Here is a 22566-nt window from a genome sequence, read left to right as displayed (position 1 = left end):
GACGTGTAATGAACTTGGCCTGATTGGTTGATAGCAGTGGAAGTGGTTACGTCATTCAACAGATCGTCACTATGATTGGCTCTTAGTTTGTGGTTAACAACTCTCATTGGCTGTTACGATTATAATTTTTAGAAGGCCATGACTTCCACCATCAAAGAATATAAACAAAACAAAACAAATAAAGCACGTTCCGTTGCGTAAACCACGAGGTAAATGTTTTACTTTTAATTTAAATACTTTTGTGTTATGTGTTAATTTTCTAATGCTGAATGTGAATAAAGAACTTCCTGGAGACTAGAAAAATTTGGGAGCCATTCACGGTAAGTGAATTCCTGGAGCAATTTTCTTATTCGGAAAGGGAAGTTGAATGTGGCAGGCAAACAGCCATCACAAGGTGGCATCACAATGTCTAGTATGTCATGAGAACTAAATGACTTTGAAGTTTCAGATCAGAATTCTCATCAAGAATCTTGGGTGAGGTTTTTACCCCATGGGTTTGTCATACTTGCTTAAAAGAGCCGAAGAAACTACTTGTCATGCTTGACTTCGTCTCAGGTTGACGCAACGTCACTGAAATGTAAATTAGAATTTGGACCACGCTGAGATCTTGCCGCTACATATAAAATCCAATCTAACGCAGTGTATACTCAACCAGCCTATCACTTAATGTCAGTTGTAGATTCAGTGTGTACGGCCAAATTTTGCTGTCCCTAGAGTTCGCGTATTGTATGTTGAGACAAACGTCAAAGTATTGTTTATGTCACCATCCACCAGTGGTGCCATCTGATTACATGTATTAACTCGTTGCGTGGTGCGAATTCAGAGCTAATTGGAGATTGACGTTTGTCTCAACATGCGATGCGTGAGCTCTAGAACTTGGGAAAGAAGAGAAGAGACAAAAGTTACATCCTAAAATTGTACCATTCAACAGATATTTACATGTTAACTAATGGGCCAACTGATGATTTATGCATTCAGACTGATGTGACTTATGTATCTTCTCTTCTTTCCCCAGTTCTAGCTTCATTTATTTCAGCGTCTCCGCGTGAATTGGATATGCCTCTTGCCATTTGAATTGAGAGATGCATGTTGAAAACTTTCGTTTGAAAGGTATTGCAATGTTTGTATTCATCTCAATATAATTAGGCAGGATATGATCCTATTCAAGAAGAGTATCTCTCAGTTTGCTTAAAAAAATGATGCTAAAGTGATTAAACCTGGCTTGTAAAAGTTCTTAATAGGTAGAACTTTTCCATGTATTTAGACTTCAAGTTTTGCCTCCAATGGAAGTTTGTGTTTACGTGCTCTTTTTAGATTCAAATTCAACCAGCATTGAAGAGGTATTGGAAGAGTCAGGGCCAGGGTCTTCTTTCTTTTCTCACTGAGTGTTGAGGCCATATTTCGTAACTCTTGTCAGAAGATACGCATTAAAAGTGTACACTAACCACCTAAATGTATTAACTACACTTAGCAAGCAATGATCAATTAGTAAATTTTATTATTAATGATTGTATGAATTGGTTTTGTATAGAACAAATATCAGTTTTTCTATTCTTTAGAGCTCTGAATTAAGTTCACTGTGAAAGCAAAAGCTAGATGAGTAGGTAATCTGAATTCATTACCATGGATCCAAAGGGTGTAGAGTCTGTCTCAGATAACTTGTCCTGTTTTGCTGAACGTGTTATATTGGGACAGGTTATCTGATATGGGCTCTAGCATAGTTAAAAGCCAATATCCAGTTAAATCAGAATGTGACTTGTTGAATAGGTAATGATTTGACTGCTAGGCAATTTGGTTGAATCTTAATCTTGAATGAAAATTTGGCTTATGACTGAGTAGTTTAATCGAGATGAGACTAGTTGCATTGGCATTTGCCCACCTGGACTGTCGTTAATGGATAATTTTATTGTCATAATTCAACGTTACAATTTCAGAACATTGTCAAACACAGCAGCAAGGAAACATAATACAATGTTGGTCAAATCTGAAATCGTTGCAGAAAAGTAAAAGGAATGATACTTTAATAGCCTTACGTTAAAAAACCTGTCAATGCACAGTATTGTTCCACGAGAGTAATGGGAAGTGCGTGCAAAATGGCACAGATGCCTTGGCGAATTTTATTACCTAGAGTGAGACACCAAAGTTAATTATTTTGATCGAAAAAATATGCAGTATAATCATAAAAGTTTTTGATTGGCAACTTTAATTGAGCTTCCGTGCCCTTTTACCCTGGAATTGTAATTAGTACTTAGACCTAAGTGTCGACTGTTGATTCCTGTGATTGAAAAATGAATTACCATAAACTACAATCAAACACTTGTGTTATTTCCTCTTATACTTATTTTGACTGTAGTTTAATACAGTTTTTTGTTTTTCTTTCACAGATGTCAAAAGGATGACCAGGGAGTTCTATCTTTCCTCCTATCAATCTTAATGCAGTAAAGCTTCTCTCCTTTGTCTGGACATCTATCAAGCCACGATGATCAGCTCTAAGTGGACTGTCTCAAAACCATTGGAAATCAAACGGATCCGATTTTTCAGCAGCAATACAGCAATGTATGTGTCGAAAGAGGCTTCTGAAAGTACACTGAAGCCAAAATCAGTGCAAAGAGCAGTTCCCAAGAACTTACTGCAAAATAATGATAAAAGTCGGAAACAAACTGCTCCAGCATGTAATCGCACAAGAAGTGAAGTTGGTTCATTCTCCCTCAAAATCAGCGACTCAAAAAATAGTGATCAAACTCTGGTTGATAAAAATTTCCGTGTTAATGAACTCAATATTCAGATGTTATCGAAACCTCTTTATCAGCAACTATTTGGGTGTGATCCTAAACCTGAACCTACAGTGCCCATTCAAAAGATACTTTCAACGCTCAATAAATTTGGTCTCCCTTCTATGTTGCATTCTGAACAGGATGTAGATTTGAAGTTACCCCCTTTAGAAGGGAAAGACATCGCTGAACACTTCCAGATAATCGGAGAACGACAAAGCGCACCGTACAAATTACTATTGGAACAGCTTATCGTTTCAATACCAGATACCCCTAAAGAGTGGGTTTTGAAGGAAGGATGGATGCGTTACGTGGCAGGCAAAGAACCGGAGCCAGTCCATCATCCTTTAGAAGATGCTTTTGTTTTTGACGTTGAAGTTTGTTGCAAAGAAGGAGAAGCACCAACAATTGCAACTGCAGTCAGTAACAGTGCCTGGTACAGCTGGTGCAGTACACAACTCATCAAGTGCTCAAGTAACCTTAGTCAAGGTTATTCCACTGACGTTTTAATCCCCTTAGAAAGCGCTCCAAAAATGAAAGTGTATGAGTTAAATGAGGCACTTTCCAGACCAAAAATTGTTGTAGGTCACAATGTCAACTACGACCGAGCACGTGTCAAAGAGCAGTACTGGCTGAAAAAGACAGGAATGCGATTCATGGACACCATGTCAATGCATGTCTCTGTCAGTGGAGTGACAAGCTATCAGAAGAATCAGCTAAAGTCTGGCTCATCACAGGATGAAGAGTGGAGTAAATTTAGTTCACTGAACAGTCTGAGTCAAGTTCATAAGCTGTACTGTGGCTCAGAGCTATCGAAAGATGAGAGAAACCTCTTCATCAATGGATCCCTGACTGATGTTAAAGATAATTTCCAATCCCTTATGTCTTACTGTGCCTCAGATGTCAAAGCGACACATAATGTTCTGGTGAAATTGTTACCCTTGTTTTTCTCCCGGTTTCCGCACCCAGTCACGTTGGCTGGTATGTTGGAGTTGGGCTTAGCGTACTTACCTATAAATAGTAACTGGAATAAATACATCAGTGAGTGCAACCAGACATTCGATGATTTGAACATTGAGTCAAAGTTTCTGCTTTCCCGAAGGGCGGACGAGGCGTGTCATTTACTCCATAATGAAGAATACAAAGAAAATTTATGGCTGTGGGATCAAGATTGGGAATGTAAAGATGTTAAATTTAAGAAAGAACCCAAGAAGAAGAAAAGTGAAGAGGAAGGAAGTAAAGAATGCGGTGAAGGTAAACCCACTAGGAAGTCTAAAAAGGCGAAAAAAACTGACGAAGATGCTGACGAAAAAGAGGCAAGTGCACCTGAGCCTGCTTTGATTGATCAGAATCCAAGCTGTATTGAGCCAGACGACGAAATTTATGAACTGGATGGTGAGACTGATTTTATTCTGGAGAGAAGAAAATACCTGTTTGAAAAATTCTCGCCTTTGTATAAAACTAGGGACCGGTTGCCAAAAAAGCTGCCCTATTTAGCAGGATATCCAAACTGGTACCGTAATTTATGTCCGTCGCCTGACACTCCTGATTGGGCGCCTGGGCCAAGATTAATTGGCACCGGCATGCAAGTCGCACCTAAATTGTTATCATTGAAGTGGAAATCATTGCCAATTCATCACATTCGGGGTCAGGGTTGGGGGCAGCTAGTTCCACACAAAACTGAAATAGTTGTACCGGATGAAAATCTCTTTCCGTTGGGAAAACTCGTCAAACTTTGTTCTAGTGCAGCAGATGCTTCATTTTGTAACTGTGCTGAAAAAACTGTGAAAGTCACTGAATCAAAAACGGACATTCATGAAAAAGTTCAAAACAATTTAGTCAGGTATGTGTGCCAAAAAAAGAACAAAAAAACTGAGAAGAAAAACAAGACAAAGGATGAAACTGCTACAGAATGTTTTTGTTGCAAAGATTTAATAGGCACCGGTTGTGGTTTCATTAAGCTTCCTCACAAAAATGGTAATCATTTAAATGTCGGTAATCCTCTCGCAAAAGATTTTATCACCAAATTTTCAGAAAGCGGGTTATCAGGAGAGGGCACAGAAGCTGAACGCATAATTGAAATCAGTAGAATGCTGTCTTATTGGAGAAACAACAGAGATCGAATTGAAGGTCAGTTGGCAGTTTGGCTGAATGACAAAGACATTCCACGCTCTATGCGTTTGCCTAGTGATGAACTTGGTGCCATAATCCCTCAAGTCATCGTATGTGGCACTCTGACCCGCAGAGCTGTTGAGAGAACATGGATGACAGCTTCAAATGTCATGGACGATCGGATTGGCTCTGAATTAAGATCCATGATCCAAGCACCACCTGGTTACCATATTGTGGGGGCGGATGTTGATTCGCAAGAACTATGGATCGCCTCAGCCATTGGAGATGCTTATTTTGCTAAAGAACATGGCTCAACTCCTTTTGGGTGGATGACTCTGAGTGGTCAAAAAGCTGATGCAAGTGACATGCATAGTGTGACCGCAAAAGCAATTGGTATTTCTCGCAGTCATGCGAAAGTAATTAACTACGCCAGGATTTATGGTGCGGGCCAGCCATTTGCAGAGCACCTTCTAAGGCAATTTAACCCTGGCATGACGAAAACTGAGGCAAAAGCCAAAGCCTCTAAGATGTTTTCTCTTACCAAAGGTCGACGTCTTTACCCTCTGAAAACTGATTGTTTGCCTGAATTCAAAACCAGAGAGTTTTCCAAACTAGATGCCCTTAACATATGCAGAGTTTATAATAAAAGTATGAGCGAGCTTTTTGGTCCACCCACTTGGTCAGGTGGCAGTGAATCAGCCATGTTCAACTGCTTAGAAAAGATTGCTTCGCAACCTGAGCCCAAAACACCTTTCCTTGGCTGTCGGCTTAGCCGTGCGCTAGAACCAAAGAATCATGTTGATGACCGATTTCTGCCAACACGAATCAATTGGGTTGTCCAAAGTGGTGCCGTAGACTTCCTTCACTTGATGTTGGTGTGTATGCAATGGCTGGTAGACTCAAATGTAAGGTTTTGCATAAGTTTCCATGATGAAGTTCGTTACATCGTCCCTTCAGAGCAGAGATATCAAACAGCTTTAGCGCTACATGTCACCAATTTGTTAGTGAGAGCATTCTGCGTCCAAAAATTAGGAATGATCGATTTACCACAGTCCGTTGCATTTTTCAGTTCTGTGGAAGTAGACACTGTTTTACGCAAAGAGTCTAACCAAGATTGCATCACACCATCTAATCCATATGGCCTTAGCAAAGGTTACAGTATCCCCCTCGGAGAGTCCTTAAATATTCATGAAACTATCCAAAAAGCCGGTGGCTCTGTAGGTACCTTCAAACCATCCAAAAAAAATCTGAAATGACCGTAGTGTTTTCCTTAAATTTGCTCTAATTAAGAGTTTGTTTTCTAGTCTATACAAAGTCTTTGTATTGCAGATTTTTTAAAGCCCAATCGTCTTTCTACATTGTTCTTTTCATTTTGTGCCCTTATCCATTTATTATGTAGGTTTTAGATTTATTATGCAAGATTAATGCATGACTCGCAGAAGATGTTGTACTATAAGCAGGTAGTTTCCTGAGTTCATTGCTCAACTGATTTTAGAATGATCTGAACGTAATGTGTATTTTTTTGGAGGAAACAGGTACTTGAGCTTCTTCCGCCCAATGCCCGCTAATTTATGTAAACAAGGAAAAAACTAACTGAAGCTAAGGACAGATCATGTAATACGTAACATTAAGTAACATTTTATCAATCGTATTTTGTTTATTAACTTCTACAGAAGTTAACTTTACTAGGCATTGTTTTGGTGCAAATACTTACTTTTGTAAATAGCCACAAGATTAATGACTTGTTTACTCATCAGCAAAGTTGGCGATAGTACATGCAGACTACATGCTTCATTTATTGTCTTCCAAAATTAATGCTCTGTAATCAATTTGTTTTTCGAAGTTAAAGAACATCATTTAAATTTAATTTTTTTCAAATGGTTCCATTGAATTTTTTGTCATAGCACCATCATTATGAACTCCTACATCATCACGTACTTTCATTGCTGGAAGAATTCTAAAAAAAACAATGCGTATTCCTTAGTTTTATTTTTTTCACAAAAAAATTTGTTTGATCCGCTACATGAACTTCTTGAAACTGTCAGATCTCCAAGTGTATGTCCCTGTATCCTTGGTGTTTTTTCTCATTATTCCATTCGTTCTCTCAGCCCAAATTTCTCTCTTTTCAATAACATGAAAAATTTTATTTTTAAGTCACATTCGTCTTCTTTCAAACGATCATGTATCTTCAATTACATACTACATTCTGTTTATTTTGTCAATTTTTTTTGCAAGTGCAGTTGATAAGCACAATATTCTCTCAACTCGAAATACATGATGACTCCTCATGTCCCTTCTTTTTATCCATGTATTGAATTTTGCATGACTCGATGATTTCTCGAGTAGTTTTGTAAAACCTCTTTTGTTCATCATTATTATTTCACTTTTTTCTGCAGACTCAAAATGACATCAGCGACTAAAAAGAAAAATGTGTTTAAGGAAGTCCTCAATTCCGAAATGACCGAGCCGACGGCAGAACAAAAAATTGTTAAAATCCTCAGTGGCAAAGGGAACTACCTACACGAAGCCGAACTCCCTGACAAAACAAAATTCCTGATATCAATGCCTTCAAAGTTTCGGAGGAACGTATGGATAAAAAATGGTGACTTTGTCATTGTTGATCCTATCAAGGAGGGCAACAAAGTCAAAGGTGAAATCAGTAAGGTTTTGACAAAAGATTACATAAAGTATTTACGGACCGCCAACTGTTGGCCTGAAGAATTTGACGAAGTGAAAAATGAAGTCTCAAATAGACCGCCTATCGAGGATTCTTATTCCTCATCTTCCTCCTCAGATTCTGAATGAAACATGTATTCTAATTTTTTGTAGGGTTAATATTCTTGATAAAACAGATGACTTATGTATGTTTTTGATCTCTCCGAAAAATAGTGACCCTGCGTTTCTAGAAAAATTTAAAGATCCAAGTAGGATTTCTCCTCATATTCAATTCTTGACTCTTCAGATTTTTCTTTTCATTTATGTTTGATTTTTCTTTTATTTCTGGTTCCCTCTATTTCAGAACCAAGTCTGAAGGAAACCATACGCTTGTATAGATTTTTTTTGTGTCTATTTTTGTATCATTGTTGATTGTTAGACATACTTTAATAAGATTGAAATTAAAGCTGAGATATTTTTCCTAAAAATCAGTCTTTTTTTTTTATACAAAAAGAAGAAATCCCTCTCAGATTAATACCTATGTCTTTTAGCCAAACAGAATAAGATAAAATAATGATATTAAATCCTAATGTAAATATGATGAAGTCAATCGAATAGCTCGTGAAAGAATGTTCTTTGTTCGCATAATTGTTTGAAAGCTTTAAGTTTTGGTTTTTAAAGTTTCTTTTATGCACTAGTTTTTTGTTCTTATCCTGTAGAACACTTTGACAACATCTCCAGGCTTGCGTATTTCATTTTAGTATGATAGTACCACAGGTTTGTGAGATGCCCCTCTGTTCCGTAAATTTTCTATGGAATCATCTAATTCAGCCATCATTTATTATGGAGGTCCATTTGTATTGTGCTCCTTGTGATCAAGATAGGTAGAACAAAAAATTGTAATGCATCTGAGGGAAAAGGATACTTCAGTTGAAAAAAATTAAATTTGAGATGACTATATTTTTCCATTACAGGGTCAGTTCTAAATCATTTTTCTTCAAAAACACGACAAAATTCTAAAAATTGACTTTTTCCAAGCATTTCAAAATGAGAGAACGAAAAAACGTGATTTCAGAATTTAAGCAGTTGAAGTTTTGAAACAAGTTTACCCTGAGAATTTGGCTATTGTATCGCTTAAAATGAATCCCTGCTCGTAAAATCACCTCAGTTGTGTCTAATGATCTCTACTGTACTTCAATATTCATGTTCATGAATAAAACATAATCTTGCTATCGTCCGATCATTTGATAACAGCCGCTTAGCCAAATTGAGATGGACTCCTCACATCATTGCTGGTTTTGACCCCCTTCACTTTAAATGCTTGCATAATTGTTGAAAGTGTACATTATGACTTAAAATTTTAAATACATGTCCTCGAGACAAGCACAAATTGATCGAAATTAGGGACTAGAAATCAATTATTTTGACCAAAACACGTTTTGTCCTTCTCATGAAAAATTTGGCAACTTAGGTCAAGTCCCCTTTTCCTCAGGTGCATCATAATACATGGAGGTTAAGAAACGATAGTTAAATGATCGACTAAATTGAGTTCTTTTTTTTATTTAAAGAAAAAGAAATTATTCTATGCAGATTGGATAGAAAAAACAATGCATTAGCAAAATTTTCATACTATACCTTTTACAAAAGGCATGTCTGTATACATAAACTATCCATTCCTTAAAGTTCCAAATTTCATAAAACTTATTACAAAGGAAAGAGCTGATTTACTTCCTTCCGAATTTCTCAATCCTTCCACTCATTTCAATGAAACTCCATGGTGTCAGTGGATGGATCATCACATTGATATTCCATCCCTCAGAGTCGAGGCAATTCCAAACAAGTAGCTCTAATCAATCAATCATTGACTACCCTCTCCTTCGTCCACCTGCACATTATTTTAGACGTGAGAGCTCATCATTTAACTTAAAGGATAGTATTTCGCGATATCAAGTATGAAAATTGTAATATATTATAGGCGTTGATGAATAAGTTTTATAGAATACTATTCGTGCAAGCTCAAAAACATGTTTTGATTAGCAATATACCTGGAAAGGTTTCTAATCCACTTCAGGAATTGATAGGAGAAAGAGAAATCTTACTTATCTCCAGAAATTTAAAGGCTATCTTTCATTTTGTCCTCATACTGTGAATGAAAGGGGATCCATCCTTCAATGGACCACTAAAGAAGGTACAAAATTGAGTACTACAACACAAGTTCCCTTATTAAATTTTTTTTTTAGAACATGATATGCACCAAGTATGTTATGACTTCAATCCGCTGAGAACAAAATAAAAGATAGCTGATGTTCTTTGCTCCATCTCTTCTTCGTTCCATCAAAATTACTGGACTGTAAAATTTTTATTAAAAGATCCTGATGTGAAAAAAATCAGAGAGACTGTTAACTTAATTTTACACTCCGAAAGTACGTATGTTTGTGCAGACACATCAAAATTTAATCGTACTGTAAATCATACTACAAATTCAAAATGAAAACTTAACTAAATAAGCTAAGTATAAGCTAACTACGAAAATATGCGCTTTAATACAAAATAGTGGGCATTCCATTCTGAATTCAAATCAGAGTCGCTTTTTTCCTTGTTTTTGAATGATTATTATCTCAGTCAGTAATAGTATTTAATTTTTATCAGTCATGGATAACACAGGAAGAAATGAGAGAAAAAGATAGGTACTTAATCTTCAATATTCAAAATTGATTTGAAATAAATGCATTTGGCGCCAAAAACTAAAAATGGGACTAGAAACAGACTTTACCCACAGATTAACTTAAAATACTATAAAGATTTTTTTGGTACCTAATATCACTGGAAAGTTTCGAATTTAATTGAGTTCAAAATGAAACTGAGAGAACACTGTATCATAAATACTGATGATCTTGGAGTAAACGTGAATAGTTAAAATTATAATTCTATTGACCCATGTGATTTCAAAAAAAGGGAAGAGTTTCCGCAGGATCCATTGAGCCAGATATGAGTGTAAAATTGAGTTGGTTTCATCAATGAGCAATGTAGCGTGTTCAATTCGAGTAACTTTGCATAGTATCTTACGGAAGAAATTGGCTCATAACTCAAATCACATTTGACACATTATTGTACAGCACCTTGACATGACAGGCGTTATACCTATCAAAGTTATTCTCTAGTGTAATACCAAAATTCTACCTTAACTTCAAGGTCTGAGCTTTCTGTCTCGTATATCAGGAGTAGTTCGCGACTCATCACTAACAATAAAGTCAGGCAAAATGGGACTTGAGGTAGAGAGAGAGAGTGAGGTAACTGTGCAGTATCTTAAAGGCGTTAAATCTGCATTATTCGATGCAACAAACAGTTCAAACACTCAGAAACTCTGATTATGGACCCTTTGAAAGCAATTCCAAGTTAGAGAACCATAAATTGTGAATTAAAGGAATATGCTGCTAAACTCCACTGGTACTGTTGCCAGTTTCAAAGATGACTCATTTTAAACACTCATATATAACTCATGATCCACATTATGATAAAAAACCTTGGCCGAATGTTATTGTCAGTATTGAATAACATTCCGCATGAAAAACCAAAAATCTATTCATTTTACCCCACTCAGGTTTTTTCATAAAAATAAAATATTTGATTCCTCCTTTCAAGCCCCATTTTGTCTGATTCTATCATTTTTATGTTTCCCAAAAAGCTTTACAATGTGCATGGCAAAATTTCCTGAACGTCTCACTTCAACAGTGACATTTAAAGTGGATGGCAAAAACTTATTAATTACTTGGTACCTAATACCTAGTGATAACTTTCATAAACCTCTGGAGGGCTGATAATTCTGTGATACAAAAAGTATAAGACAAAACTATAAATACATTAAAGACATACAGCATTGTAAAAACAAGCAATCATAAAAAAGAATGTTGCGAAAAAAAAATAAAACAATAAGAATGGAAAATATCACAAATGTAATCATTCATCCATTAACCCATTCAAATTAAAACAACAAGTTATACAAAACTTAGGTTGTGTTGCTTACTTCATTACTTTGAAGTAGGTAAAAATACTCTCCTCCAGAACAGTTGAAGAGGGCTGAACTACCGATTACAGGAAATATTTGTTGAGTTAAAACTAAGGGCAATAGATTACGGCTTAAGAGGTGACTGACATGAGCTGTATGGCAATGGGCCGATTCTGTTTACTTCAACAATGCACTTATGTAATAGGAGTCTTTATTTTGAGATGGAAATTAATTGCTCGTGTTTCGTGACAAGTTATGTTATTCACAAAAGGAGATCGAGAGCAGACATGTATCAACTGCATAAAAATGACCAAATAGGGGCTTCTATCCTAAAATTAATTTTTTACAATATCAAATGGATCGCATTTTGCAGAAGGGGACCAACAAGATCACAGTGTTTTCAAATAGTGCAACTTCTTCGTTGCTTTGAAGAAATACTAAATACGTATACAAGTGTAAAACATACGATACTTTTACTTCAAAATTAACAGGATTTGGTTGAAAGACAGAAACCAGCATAAATGTATTTGCTGTTCTGGGAATCGCTTCACGTACAGACAAAGAGGCACAATTTTTACGACACTAAAATTAATTGCGTTGGTTCTCTTCAGCAAAATACGATCTAAATGTGACTTAGGTCTGTGAGTCAGAGTCTTTATGGAATACCGAAAACCATAAGATTCTATTCTCTATTATTTGACGGCTATCAAACTTCCTGAACCATCAACAGCATTGTATGATGATTGTAGCCAGAGGAGAATCGGGAAACGGGAATTTACTTCAAGCATCGAAGGCTAAAGCAGCAGAGTTTTATAAGCAGAATTGATAATGAAGATTGTCTATTCTTGATATCCCACATCTTGTTCAACATAGCGTGAAAATGATCAACTCTCTTTGAAGGCTCAAGCAAAGTGTTATTTAATGAGGAGGGATTTATTGAATGTTCACGGTCAAATGATCAAATGTAGCACTGCGATTACAATGTATTTAACCATTTTTGGTGTCTGCATCATCTACAGTGTTCTAACTAATAGTGCAGTGCCTTAGTCAATGAAAAAATTTATGAACTTTCAGAATTTATAAGGGCAGATTATTAAAAAGAGGACTTAGAATAAAGTTAGGAAGTTATGACGTATATATTTCATTAAATAAAAACAATTTGTATTTAATCAGGCTTCCTTATAGTGATTTGGAGATCAGAAGAAAATTGTGTAAAAAGACTGACACAAAATGAGGCTTTTTTGGTACATGGCTACACAGAGAAAAAAAGGTGTTTGCGTTTCGGGCATCTTGGAATTTTTTTAATGACTTACGTCGGTACAGCGACTTTTTTCATCGATTTTCTTGGAAATGGTGTAGTTTATGGGAAAAATGCATTCTACATAAAGTGTTTGAAATTATATCATGAGTTGATTTAAGCAAAAAAATTGGACGTAATGGTCCATTTTTCATACTTCGAATTCCGGATTTTGCTGACCAGGCAAAAACCGGGTCAACCTACGTCACAGGGTACACAATTCTCAGGATGCAAACACCTTCTTTTTTTTTCTATGACATGGCTAAAACATTTGCACTTTCCGAAGCTATTATTCCTTTCTCACTTACTAAATTTTATCCTTTTCAACATTTAATACCATGCACTAGCAGATGTACTAGACAAGATCACCATCATCTTTTTTTTTACTTACGCATTCAAATGAAGGAACAGGCAAGAAATAGAACGGAAAAGTCAAGCAAATTACTAGGATGTGATGGATATTTATCTGAAAATAAGGAAAATGCATGCTCTTTAGAAAAATATACTTATCTCATCAAAAATTTGAAAAAGAAAAGGACTTAAACGATCTACTGAAATCTATATTTCTCTTGTGAAATGCCATAGAAATTGACTCTAGTTTCTGAGAGAAGAGATTGGTTATTTTTATAAAAGATGACCTTTGAAAAATTTTCGGTGAGGAATTTCTGTTACAAATTGACCTGAGAACTTCGAAGGTGTAAGTAAATAGGTACGTGTAAAGATAAAAAAAATATGCTCATGATTGATGCAAGCCTTCATTAATAGAAATACAAAAATCGAACAAAAAACCCAGGTAATTGCAAATTCTCGAGCAAAAAATCCATGGGTGAAAGGAATTCACATTGAATGGATAATTCTTTTTTATATTAAAGCAGTTTATGAATCGTCTAAATGAAAATGTAAGATTAACGATGATGACAAGTGGCTGAGAACTGAAAGAAAATAGCAAGAGCCTTGAAACATTTTAGCTTCAGGCCCACTGAAAGACCAATTTGATCTCAATATGTAAAAACAAGTTGACAAGACAGGGATGTAATTTGAACACAGGAGAACTTTGAATTAGAATTAAATAAAACAAAATTAATTAAAATGAAACTAACAAACAAACAAAGAGGACTAAAAAAATTTGATTTTCTTCGAGAGAAAACTTATTGCACTCCTTCATGAACAACGAATGAAAATTACTCTCCCTAAGCATGTAATAAAATAATCGCAATTCATCATCATGATATAGTTGGGATGTTTGGCTGCGGTATTTCTAACGAAGAGCGGATTTCATCTATCATGATATCGCCTGATATGTAAATCGTGTCAATTAAGCCTAAAACAGCCCGATACTTATATACAGCTAATAAATCATTATTCACAATTATCTCAAAGGCGTCCTTGGCACAAAATATGTTGAGAATGAATTTTTCACCGGGGGAGAAAGGGCAGAAACCAGGAATTTGTTCTTGACCCCATGTTTCGTGAAGCCATGAGTTGAGAACAACGGCATGCTCCATTTTCTCAGAATAGTTGAATCGGGCATTGATATGGAGATTTATAAGAGGACGAGGCCAATATGATTTCCCATTCTGGAAATTTATACTGAACCTGGGGCAAAAGTTAGACAAAACTAAGTATAGAACAAAAAGAGTGAGACAAAATTTCAACAAAGTATTGACCCTAGATACAGTATTTGGAGTCTGCTCAGCAAGCAGATAACAGATGCAGAAAAAAAATATTTATAACCTCCATTGAAAAAACAAGAAATCTGAAATGAGCATTGATCTTTAAAAATTTCAGCTTGCAAAAAATGGAACATTGATGCTCGTGAGTGCTCTCATAGAATATCAATGGAGAAACTACCAGAACACATATCTAGATTGCAGTGTTTAAAAATCCACTCCCATTTTATTTTTTTGAGGGATAAAAAATTAACATCGATCGTTGAAGTTTTTCAGAATTTGCTTCACACAGGGAAGAAAAATCAAAAGTTTTCAAGAACTAACATTGAGTAGTTTTCCACTTAAAAAATAGAGTATGACAGGAAGTTTGTAACGTTGCAAATAGAAATACATCATTTGGAAGTTTCACTGTCGATATGCAACAAGAGCAACATAATAGCCTGATAAGCTAATAGCTGATCCCTCTCGCCTTTGAAAATTAGGCATTTTTTACTGAGAAATTTTTTTGATATCTATTATTGTTCTAAAGACAGGTGTTCAAGGAAAACTGATGTTCTTTATCATTTTTCCAGACAGCGGCTAAGAAGGGCAGAGGACAGGGTGGTATCAGTTTCCTCTTGACAGTTCCTGAATCAGGAAGGTTCACTGGTCATTTTGAAATCAAAATCACATTGCTAACCGGAGACCGTGTATCTCACTGCATTTTTGGGCTAAGCAACCACACTAGGTACCTACTCATTTCCACTTTAAACATGACTCCAATAGAAAGACGCTTCTTAGATTCTTTTTGGTTTTATCAAAAAATAAGGAATGCCATCGACCTAAGTTCATACCGGTGGTAAGGCGTGAATAATCAATTTTTGACGTTTCCCAATTTGAAGCTACGGTGAGGAATCGATTATTAAAGTGTTTGTTATGAACACCTTTTTGTCTATATTTAATAAAACGGTATTTACATTACCACCTCCTCATATTCTGTTTATCGATCCTTTTTCATGGGTTTAAAGGGCAGATCAATCGATATGTCGCAAAGCATGCCACGCCACTGCTTCATGCCTAAGTAATTCTCATACTTACTTCATAAAATGTATTCAGTGATATTTTTCCCTTCTATTTACCTGTCCTGGTAAAAGTGGCTAAAAAGTGTTTGCTTTGATGACACAGAATCGGATGCAAAGGACAACAAACATAGAGGGACTTCGTAGCATTCTTTTCGGTTAAGGAGTCCAGCTGTCTTGATATAGAATGAATTTTACTGCTTGCACTTGAAAGAGAACCAAGATAAATCAGATGTAAGAGGGTTAACTTACCCATGAGGTAATAATTTTACTTTCCCAGATATTCTTAAGGTGTAGCCAGGTCGAAAACTCTCGGTCAGTTCTGCCATGATAGGTGGCTCCTAGGGATCAGAAGAGAAACTCAGCTAGAGAAATAACCATGACAAAAGTGTGAACATCAAAGGGCGCTGTAGCTTAAGAGCCAAATTGACCGAATCCACCATTCCTTTCTTGTGTTAAGTAAAGATCATGAGCAAATCGTGAAATTAGTCCAAAATACGATATTTGCAGGGCTGGAATCCCCCTTATTTGCATACTATGATGCTTTTTTCAGTGAGGTCACACCTACATCATTTGAAAATTCCACCAAATGGACGGGGCTCACCCTCTTAAACTGGCGGAAGTGTTGAGATAAATCTCATTATCCGTCCAAAATGGAGCATCCACGGATCAAGACCTACTTTTTGCTATTTTAAAAAATTTTATTTTTCCAATTCCATTTTGGATCGTAGCCACAGGCTGTTGACGCCATACATTGCCTTGGCTTCATCTAAGATTCTAGATACATAAAATCTACTAAGAGTTAAAAAATTTAAAAAAAGCCATGGCAGTGTTCTGCTAAAATACAATTTTAAAAAAGGAAAACTTACCAAATTTTTCTGATCATTCAAATTGAGGTCAACTGTGGAGACTGGAGTCAATTTGAAAATTTTTAGAAGATAATTTGCAGGAGCAATGTACGGATAACTTTTAGAGCGGACAGTTTCAATACGACTCATTTTAACTCCACCGAAAATTTCCATCCATTTGATGCGTGAAATAGGCTCTCGATAGCGGTATGAACAGAAATGGAAACCATTGACTGCAATCTAACAGAAAAAGTCCACACTAATTTCTTAAAAATAATTAAAAACTGATTGATACTAAAAAGAGAAGAGCCCTAAAATATCTGACGAAACTAAGAGAGAGAGAAAGAAAGAAAGAGAGAGAGAAAATATAAATGCACGACTACAAAAGTCAGAGTTGTGTTTGAATGCTCACTTCAGTCGCACTGACTGTTAATTTGGATTTAGTATAAAAAACGTTAAAAATTGTTGAAATGTTCATTGTATTGGCGGTTCTGGACCTCTGTAAGCCCTCAGTAAGAGGTGGATCCAGGGGTCCTACCCTGGAAAATTTTCAACTTTTCCTTAGTTGAGAACAAGAATTTGATGCATAAAATCGCTTTTACAATGGGCAGCATAACTAGTTGGGAAGTAACATTGGTTTTCAGTCTTCTATGTTCGAAACTTAGTAAAAATCTATGCAAAAACTGACATCTAGTTATCAAACAGTTTATCTGAAACACCTAAAAATGACAAAATTCAGATTGTATGATTCTTTCATGGCAAAGGTAAAAAAAAGCAAAGCTATTTTTTTTTTTGGGGGGGGGGGAGGGGGTCAATATACTATGAAGAAGAAAGGGTAAAAAAATATTGAACAGTGAGGAGTGCAACAAAATATATGCACTTATGCAGTCTTCAGTTTGGTAATGAGACTAAATACGTGAATCAAGATAGCAGATTGTTTGTCTCTGACTCAAAAACAGTGAATATACATGGCATGGATTTTACCAACATTTGACCAGAGCGCAGGCAGTAGACAGGTAATGATTTAAAACTTTTAAACTGAGCTTAGATATGTTTTGTAGATTCTTAAACTACGTTTTGTGGATGAACGTTTAATTCTATAGAATCTAGAATTCTCCCTCTGTATTCTTTCATTTTAGTTCAATCTTTCCAAGATTATACATCCAATATCGAATTTTTCTAGAGAAGTGGTAATCAAAGCAAAATTCTTGAGTGCGTTATTTAGTGAGTGAACGATAAGAGGCGGGTGAGGGTAAGAGGGGGGGGGGGGAATTTTGGAAAAAAAGAAGAGGACTGTTACAGGGAGTGAAAAAAGAATGCTAAGAGCAGAACTTGTTGAGATAAATGAATTAAATAAGGGTTGTGACATCTATGGTATCGACGATGAAACTACCAGAGAACGTAACTCGGTTTGCAACGCTGCAGATTTCCTGCCATACTGTATTTTTTTCATGGAAAACCACTCGACAACAATTCTTGAAAACTTCCATGATTTTTTTCTTGCTGAGTGAATAAAAATCTGTGAAAACTTCAAGGAATAATATTGATTTGTTCTCTTTCACAAAAATAAAATGGGAGCGGAGAATTATAAACACCGCAAGCAAGATACGTGGTCTGGTAGTTTCACCGTTGATATTCTTTCTATAGATGATTGGTGCAATACCTTGTACTGGAGTTTGGAAAACTAATTGAGAACTTTACAAAGTATATAATTGCACGACTTTATACATATTCATAACGATATTCCTTGTTTATAAAGGAATCCTCTTTAGCACTAATTTGACACTTACAAGAAATTCTTTATCTGCAAAGAATACTTCCAGGAAAAAGGTGCCTCCTGGTTGAAAAGGGAAACGCTGGCCAGAGACAGATTCCTCTTCTCCCCAACTTCCATCAATTCTGGTATTGCGTGCAACATAATTTTGACCACATCTTGGGTTAAGGTGGAGGATGATATTGGGTACATTTTTGCACGACGAGTAACAACTAAAATTGATTGTGAAGCTGAAAAAATTGAAAATGATAAGATCAGTCTAAATATATGACTTTTAGGAGTCATCAACAATAGAATACTTCCGATAGTCTGTGGGAGTTGATGTGTTAAAAATGCATTGGAACAACTTTAAGTATTATGGTTCACACAGGTGATAGGAAGACAAAATTCATGGTACTTGCAAACACTATTTTCACAAATTTTCGACTGTAATCGAATCAATAATTTCCAAAAGAGGCCGAATTCCCACAAATTGAGTTTTCCACCACTAGTTTTCAGCTGAGCAATTGATTCATCAAGAAACCTTCTTTGACAAGATACTCCAGAGTCGGAACACTCATAGTCAAAGACAATTTTGTAACATTAAAACTTTACTGCGTCTGTGTGCAATTGTTAGAACAATATGGAATGGCATAACCACGCTTACATATTTAAAAAAACTTACCCAGTAGATGGCTGCAAAACTTGCCCTTCATAGAGGACCGAAAAATTTATCTGAGCAGACATCAGTCGAGCAAACGGGAGATCCTAGGCAGAAGAAGCAATTGGTTTATGATATTTAGTAGTTAAATTACAGTTGGCGCAAGGAGCAACATGACATTTTTTTGAATGTATGAGCTAAAGCACACCTCTATTACATGGAAGTATGGTTTAGATGCATAACCAGTAAGTAATATGGACGTATTTCTGCCAAACAGAACTATGTGCATTAGGTCGATATCTCAATGCACATGGTTCCGTTTGGCAGAAACACGTCCATATGCAATTTCAACTGATTGGGGTCAAGATGAAAGAAGCAATCAACTTAACATCAAGAAACTCTTTTTTACTGCAGTTCGGAGGTAGTTCAGTGGAAAAATCTCCATCTTGTGAAAGACGGTAGTCTATTGTGGAAGTCAAATGTAAGAGTTATGACGTAGAAATTAAAATCGGCTCTCTAAGCCTTAACAAATCTGAGACACTATGTCACTATTGAATAGGTATGAATGGTACATTTAAAACTACTTCAAGCTGTCCTTAGCTGTGAAACAGCTCTCTATTGAGCTGCAGGAGAAAGTATTTTGAATCCGATTAAAGTTTTATGATGAAATGCAGTAAAAGTCATTCTAAAACTACCGATTCTGTACCTCTCAGATGAGCTCTATCCGCAGTTTAATGTTTTTCTAATCAATAAGTTACCTTTCAAGGATATTTGTAAGCTTATAACCTATGAAGCAAAACACTTCTGAAAAAAGATGATAAATCGGCAATCATAAGTAGGTGAGAGTTCGAGTACCATTATGTTGGCTGGAACTATCCGAAGAAATGTTAGTCACAACTTGCCAAACAGAGCTCTGGGCAGATGGATCCAAGAACATGTGCCAGTTTAGCCTATTGAGCTGGTTCTGACTTAATAGTCACTTATTTTATTTTCTTTCTTATTAAGTAAAAACAAAATTTTATGATCAGTTACCTACTTTACAGGGTGGAATATCTCATTTTTTCCCCCAACCTAATGATACCTTGCCTGACTCTGTTATATATTGTTTACTTTCTCTAAAAAAAAAAAAAAATAAAACAAAATTGGATATGTTTAAACGTTGAAGTGGAAATAAAAATTATGAAACTTAGCCATCCACATATATCAGAATAGCTGGAAGAACAATAATACTGACAGGATTCGATATGCTCCACAATAGATCATTCTTGGCACGTATGGCAGCATCTGTGGAATCATTTCCATTTTCTTCATTTTCTATCAGTTCTTGGGCAATCTCTAGGTCCTTCACGCTGGAATCTCTGCTGGAGCAAGAATCCATGAGGCAGAATCTTAAACACATTAGACAGGAGTCTGCAGAGAAAAAGACATACAATTAGATATGAATAACAAAGCATTGCAGAAAAAAAAGGAAAGAAGGCCTAAGATGATTCGTCAATAGCTCTGAAGTGGTTGAACTGGCGTGCCATATATCGCATAGATTAAGTAAAATTTTTAATTTTAAAAAAAATTTTAATTTTACGAAAATTTTTAATTTTATAAAAATTTTTAATTTTATAAAAATTTTCAATTTTATAAAAATTTTCAATTTTACGAAAATTTTCAATTTTACGAAAATTTTCAATTTTACGAAAATTTTCAATTTTACGAAAATTTTCAATTTTACGAAAATTTTCAATTTTACGAAAATTTTCAATTTTACGAAAATTTTCAATTTTACGAAAATTTTTAATTTTACAAAATTTTTAATTTTACAAAAAACTTTAACTTTACAAAAAAACTTTAATTTTATAAAATTTTAATTTATAACCAAAAAAAGGAATGATATTTCCTGCACATGGGAATAAAGAATCACTTTAAACCAAAAAATTGCAAAATTCAGAGAAATGGGTGCAGGATCCTTCTCAGGAAAAAACTTTGCATTCAATACCGTTCTCTAGAAGGATCGAATTGGTCACAAAACGAGCCGTAAATTAAAGCAATAGGTATGCGATGCATTATTTCTTCCAAATTTTACAGAGAATACTAATCTCACAACAGAACATCTGAAAATAAACTTTTAGGCAAGATATGGGTATTCACAATTCTTGAAAAAAGCTTTTGTTGCAATTCTTTATGTTGTGCACAGGCATAGAGAAAAAAAAGGAGGTGCTTGCATCTTGAGGATCATTTATCCCGTGACATCGGTCGGTACAACCTGGCCAGCAAAATCCAGAATTACACAAAAAAATCCAAGATGCAAACATCTCGCCTTTCTTTTCTCTGTGGCGCACAGATATATATCTCATAGATCCTGTCTAATGTGACTTTCTGCTTCTTATGCTGTGTTTACAGCAACAACTTGGAGTGACTGGAGAAAGGAGGACTAATCAGCAATTTGTGGAGGGTGGATTTTAATTCCCAAATCTTGATCCAGATGGTGGGAGAGGGGGGGATTAAGGTGCTGCTGCAGCAGAGAAATAACATGATATGAGATCATTCCATGGGTCTGTTGGCAGCGGTGAAAATCAGTTCTTTAATACAGGAATTGATTGTTTGTGACTGTGTGTTTGCTCGGGGTCAAGATCCATCCATATAGGTCAGTCATTGCGCAGATTTCCCCGCTCGGGGTAAGCCCCTTTCCATTGGCTCGTGACGTCAGCATTACTGCCGCGAAAACCAGAAAAGTCGGAAACAATGCTTTTCTTATGGGAGACAGCAAATTTTTCTTAATGAATCATTTAAATTTCTTACTTTTAAATCCTTTGAAACTTTCTGTGTGTCGAAAAGAACGTTTAGACATTAGCATTCAGGGTTTCGATTTTGCGGAATTTGTGTTCTTTCATTTTTACAGTTTACTCTGCATCAGCCATTTTTACACGCGAATCTATACCACTAGATGGCTTGTTACATCGCTGACTTCAAAAATCATTTAAAAATATAAAAACGCAAATTCAGCTGAATTGAAACCCTTGACGCTAATTTCTAAACGTTCCTTTCGACACTCAGAAAGCTTCAAAGAATTTAAAAGTAAGAAATTTAAATGATTCATTAAGAAAAATTTGTTCTCTCCCATAAGAAAAGCATTGTTTCCGACATTTCTGGTTTTCGCGGCAGTAATGCTGACGTCATGCGCAGAAGATTCTCATTTGGGTTTCGGGAATGACTGACCTATATGGATGGATCTTGCTCGGGGTGCTAGTCAAGTGAAAATCTGCATTGCAGACAGGTGCCATCTTATGTTCTGGCTGGTCCTGACCTACCTCCATGGATGCTTGGATAAGTAAGAGAGTTCTAGAGAAAGTTAAAAAAGCTCTACAGCAACAGCCGCATTGAAGTTTTGTTAAACTGAATGGTAAGGTCCTTACATGCTAGTGAAAAAAAGTAAGTATTAAATGCTGCAGTGAAGAGCAGAGGCGTGTTACATCACCAATATGTAGCATCAAGAGAAACTACTCACCGTAATAACTTTTATGACGTGCGACTAACGGACTCTTGGCCTTAGATAAATTTTCGACACCCTCTATACATTAGCCAATTCATCTTAAAGGATTCAATGTGATGAATTAAAGCAAGGCAATGAAACTGAATTTTCCTGATAAAAACAGGACAAACGGAAGCTAGCTAGATTGATAAGAACAATGTAAATAAACACAATAGAATTTCCAGTGCTCTCATTGGCTGCATATTAAAAATTTG

At 35.8% G+C, this 22566-nt stretch overlaps 3 protein-coding genes across 4 annotated transcripts; 2 read left to right on the top strand and 1 right to left on the bottom strand.

Annotated features, from left to right (window-relative positions):
• Nucleotides 1-111: 111 nt before the first annotated feature.
• Nucleotides 112-8026, top strand: LOC109031035 (probable RNA-binding protein EIF1AD). Of its 2 annotated transcripts, none has more exons than XM_019042305.2 (2): nt 112-209; nt 7280-8026. In XM_019042305.2, the coding sequence occupies exon 2, from the start codon at nt 7287-7289 to the stop codon at nt 7686-7688; it is 402 nt and encodes a 133-aa protein (XP_018897850.1). In that variant the 5' UTR covers nt 112-209; nt 7280-7286; the 3' UTR covers nt 7689-8026. The 2 variants fall into 2 exon arrangements, with proteins under 2 accessions (XP_018897850.1, XP_018897849.1); XM_019042304.2 differs by having other exon boundaries at nt 179-320.
• PolG1 (DNA polymerase gamma, catalytic subunit tam) lies at nt 181-7158 on the top strand. Its single transcript, XM_019042292.2, has 2 exons — nt 181-320; nt 2385-7158. The coding sequence occupies exon 2, from the start codon at nt 2480-2482 to the stop codon at nt 6137-6139; it is 3660 nt and encodes a 1219-aa protein (XP_018897837.2). The 5' UTR covers nt 181-320; nt 2385-2479; the 3' UTR covers nt 6140-7158.
• A 1056-nt stretch (nt 8027-9082) lies between the features above and the next one.
• On the bottom strand, nt 9083-22485 carry LOC109031030 (galectin-8). The gene is made up of 7 exons (XM_019042299.2): nt 22328-22485; nt 20066-20241; nt 18856-18938; nt 18208-18421; nt 16439-16657; nt 15822-15910; nt 9083-14437 (listed from the first exon to the last, which is right to left on the bottom strand). Exons 2-7 carry the CDS (start codon nt 20228-20230, stop codon nt 14065-14067), a joined length of 1143 nt encoding a protein of 380 aa, XP_018897844.2. The 5' UTR covers nt 20231-20241; nt 22328-22485; the 3' UTR covers nt 9083-14064.
• Nucleotides 22486-22566: the final 81 nt, after the last annotated feature.

This window comes from Bemisia tabaci, chromosome 3, assembly GCF_918797505.1.
Source record: "Bemisia tabaci chromosome 3, PGI_BMITA_v3".
NCBI lineage: Eukaryota > Metazoa > Arthropoda > Insecta > Hemiptera > Aleyrodidae > Bemisia > Bemisia tabaci.
Note: the sequence above shows the minus strand (reverse complement) of the source record. Positions and strands in the feature narration are given on the sequence as shown.

Coding starts and splice junctions, on each gene's coding strand:
- PolG1 (XM_019042292.2), top strand. CDS start 2,480: ATGATCAGCTCTAAGTGGACTGTCTCAAAACCATTGGAAATCAAACGG.
- LOC109031030 (XM_019042299.2), bottom strand. CDS start 20,230: ATGTGTTTAAGATTCTGCCTCATGGATTCTTGCTCCAGCAGAGATTCC. Junction 18,939..20,065: donor TGTGGAGCATATCGAATCCT/GTCAGTATTATT, acceptor TCTTCTGCCTAG/GATCTCCCGTTTGCTCGACT. Junction 14,438..15,821: donor GTAAAATTATTACCTCATGG/GTAAGTTAACCC, acceptor CTTTTGCCCCAG/GTTCAGTATAAATTTCCAGA.
- LOC109031035 (XM_019042305.2), top strand. CDS start 7,287: ATGACATCAGCGACTAAAAAGAAAAATGTGTTTAAGGAAGTCCTCAAT.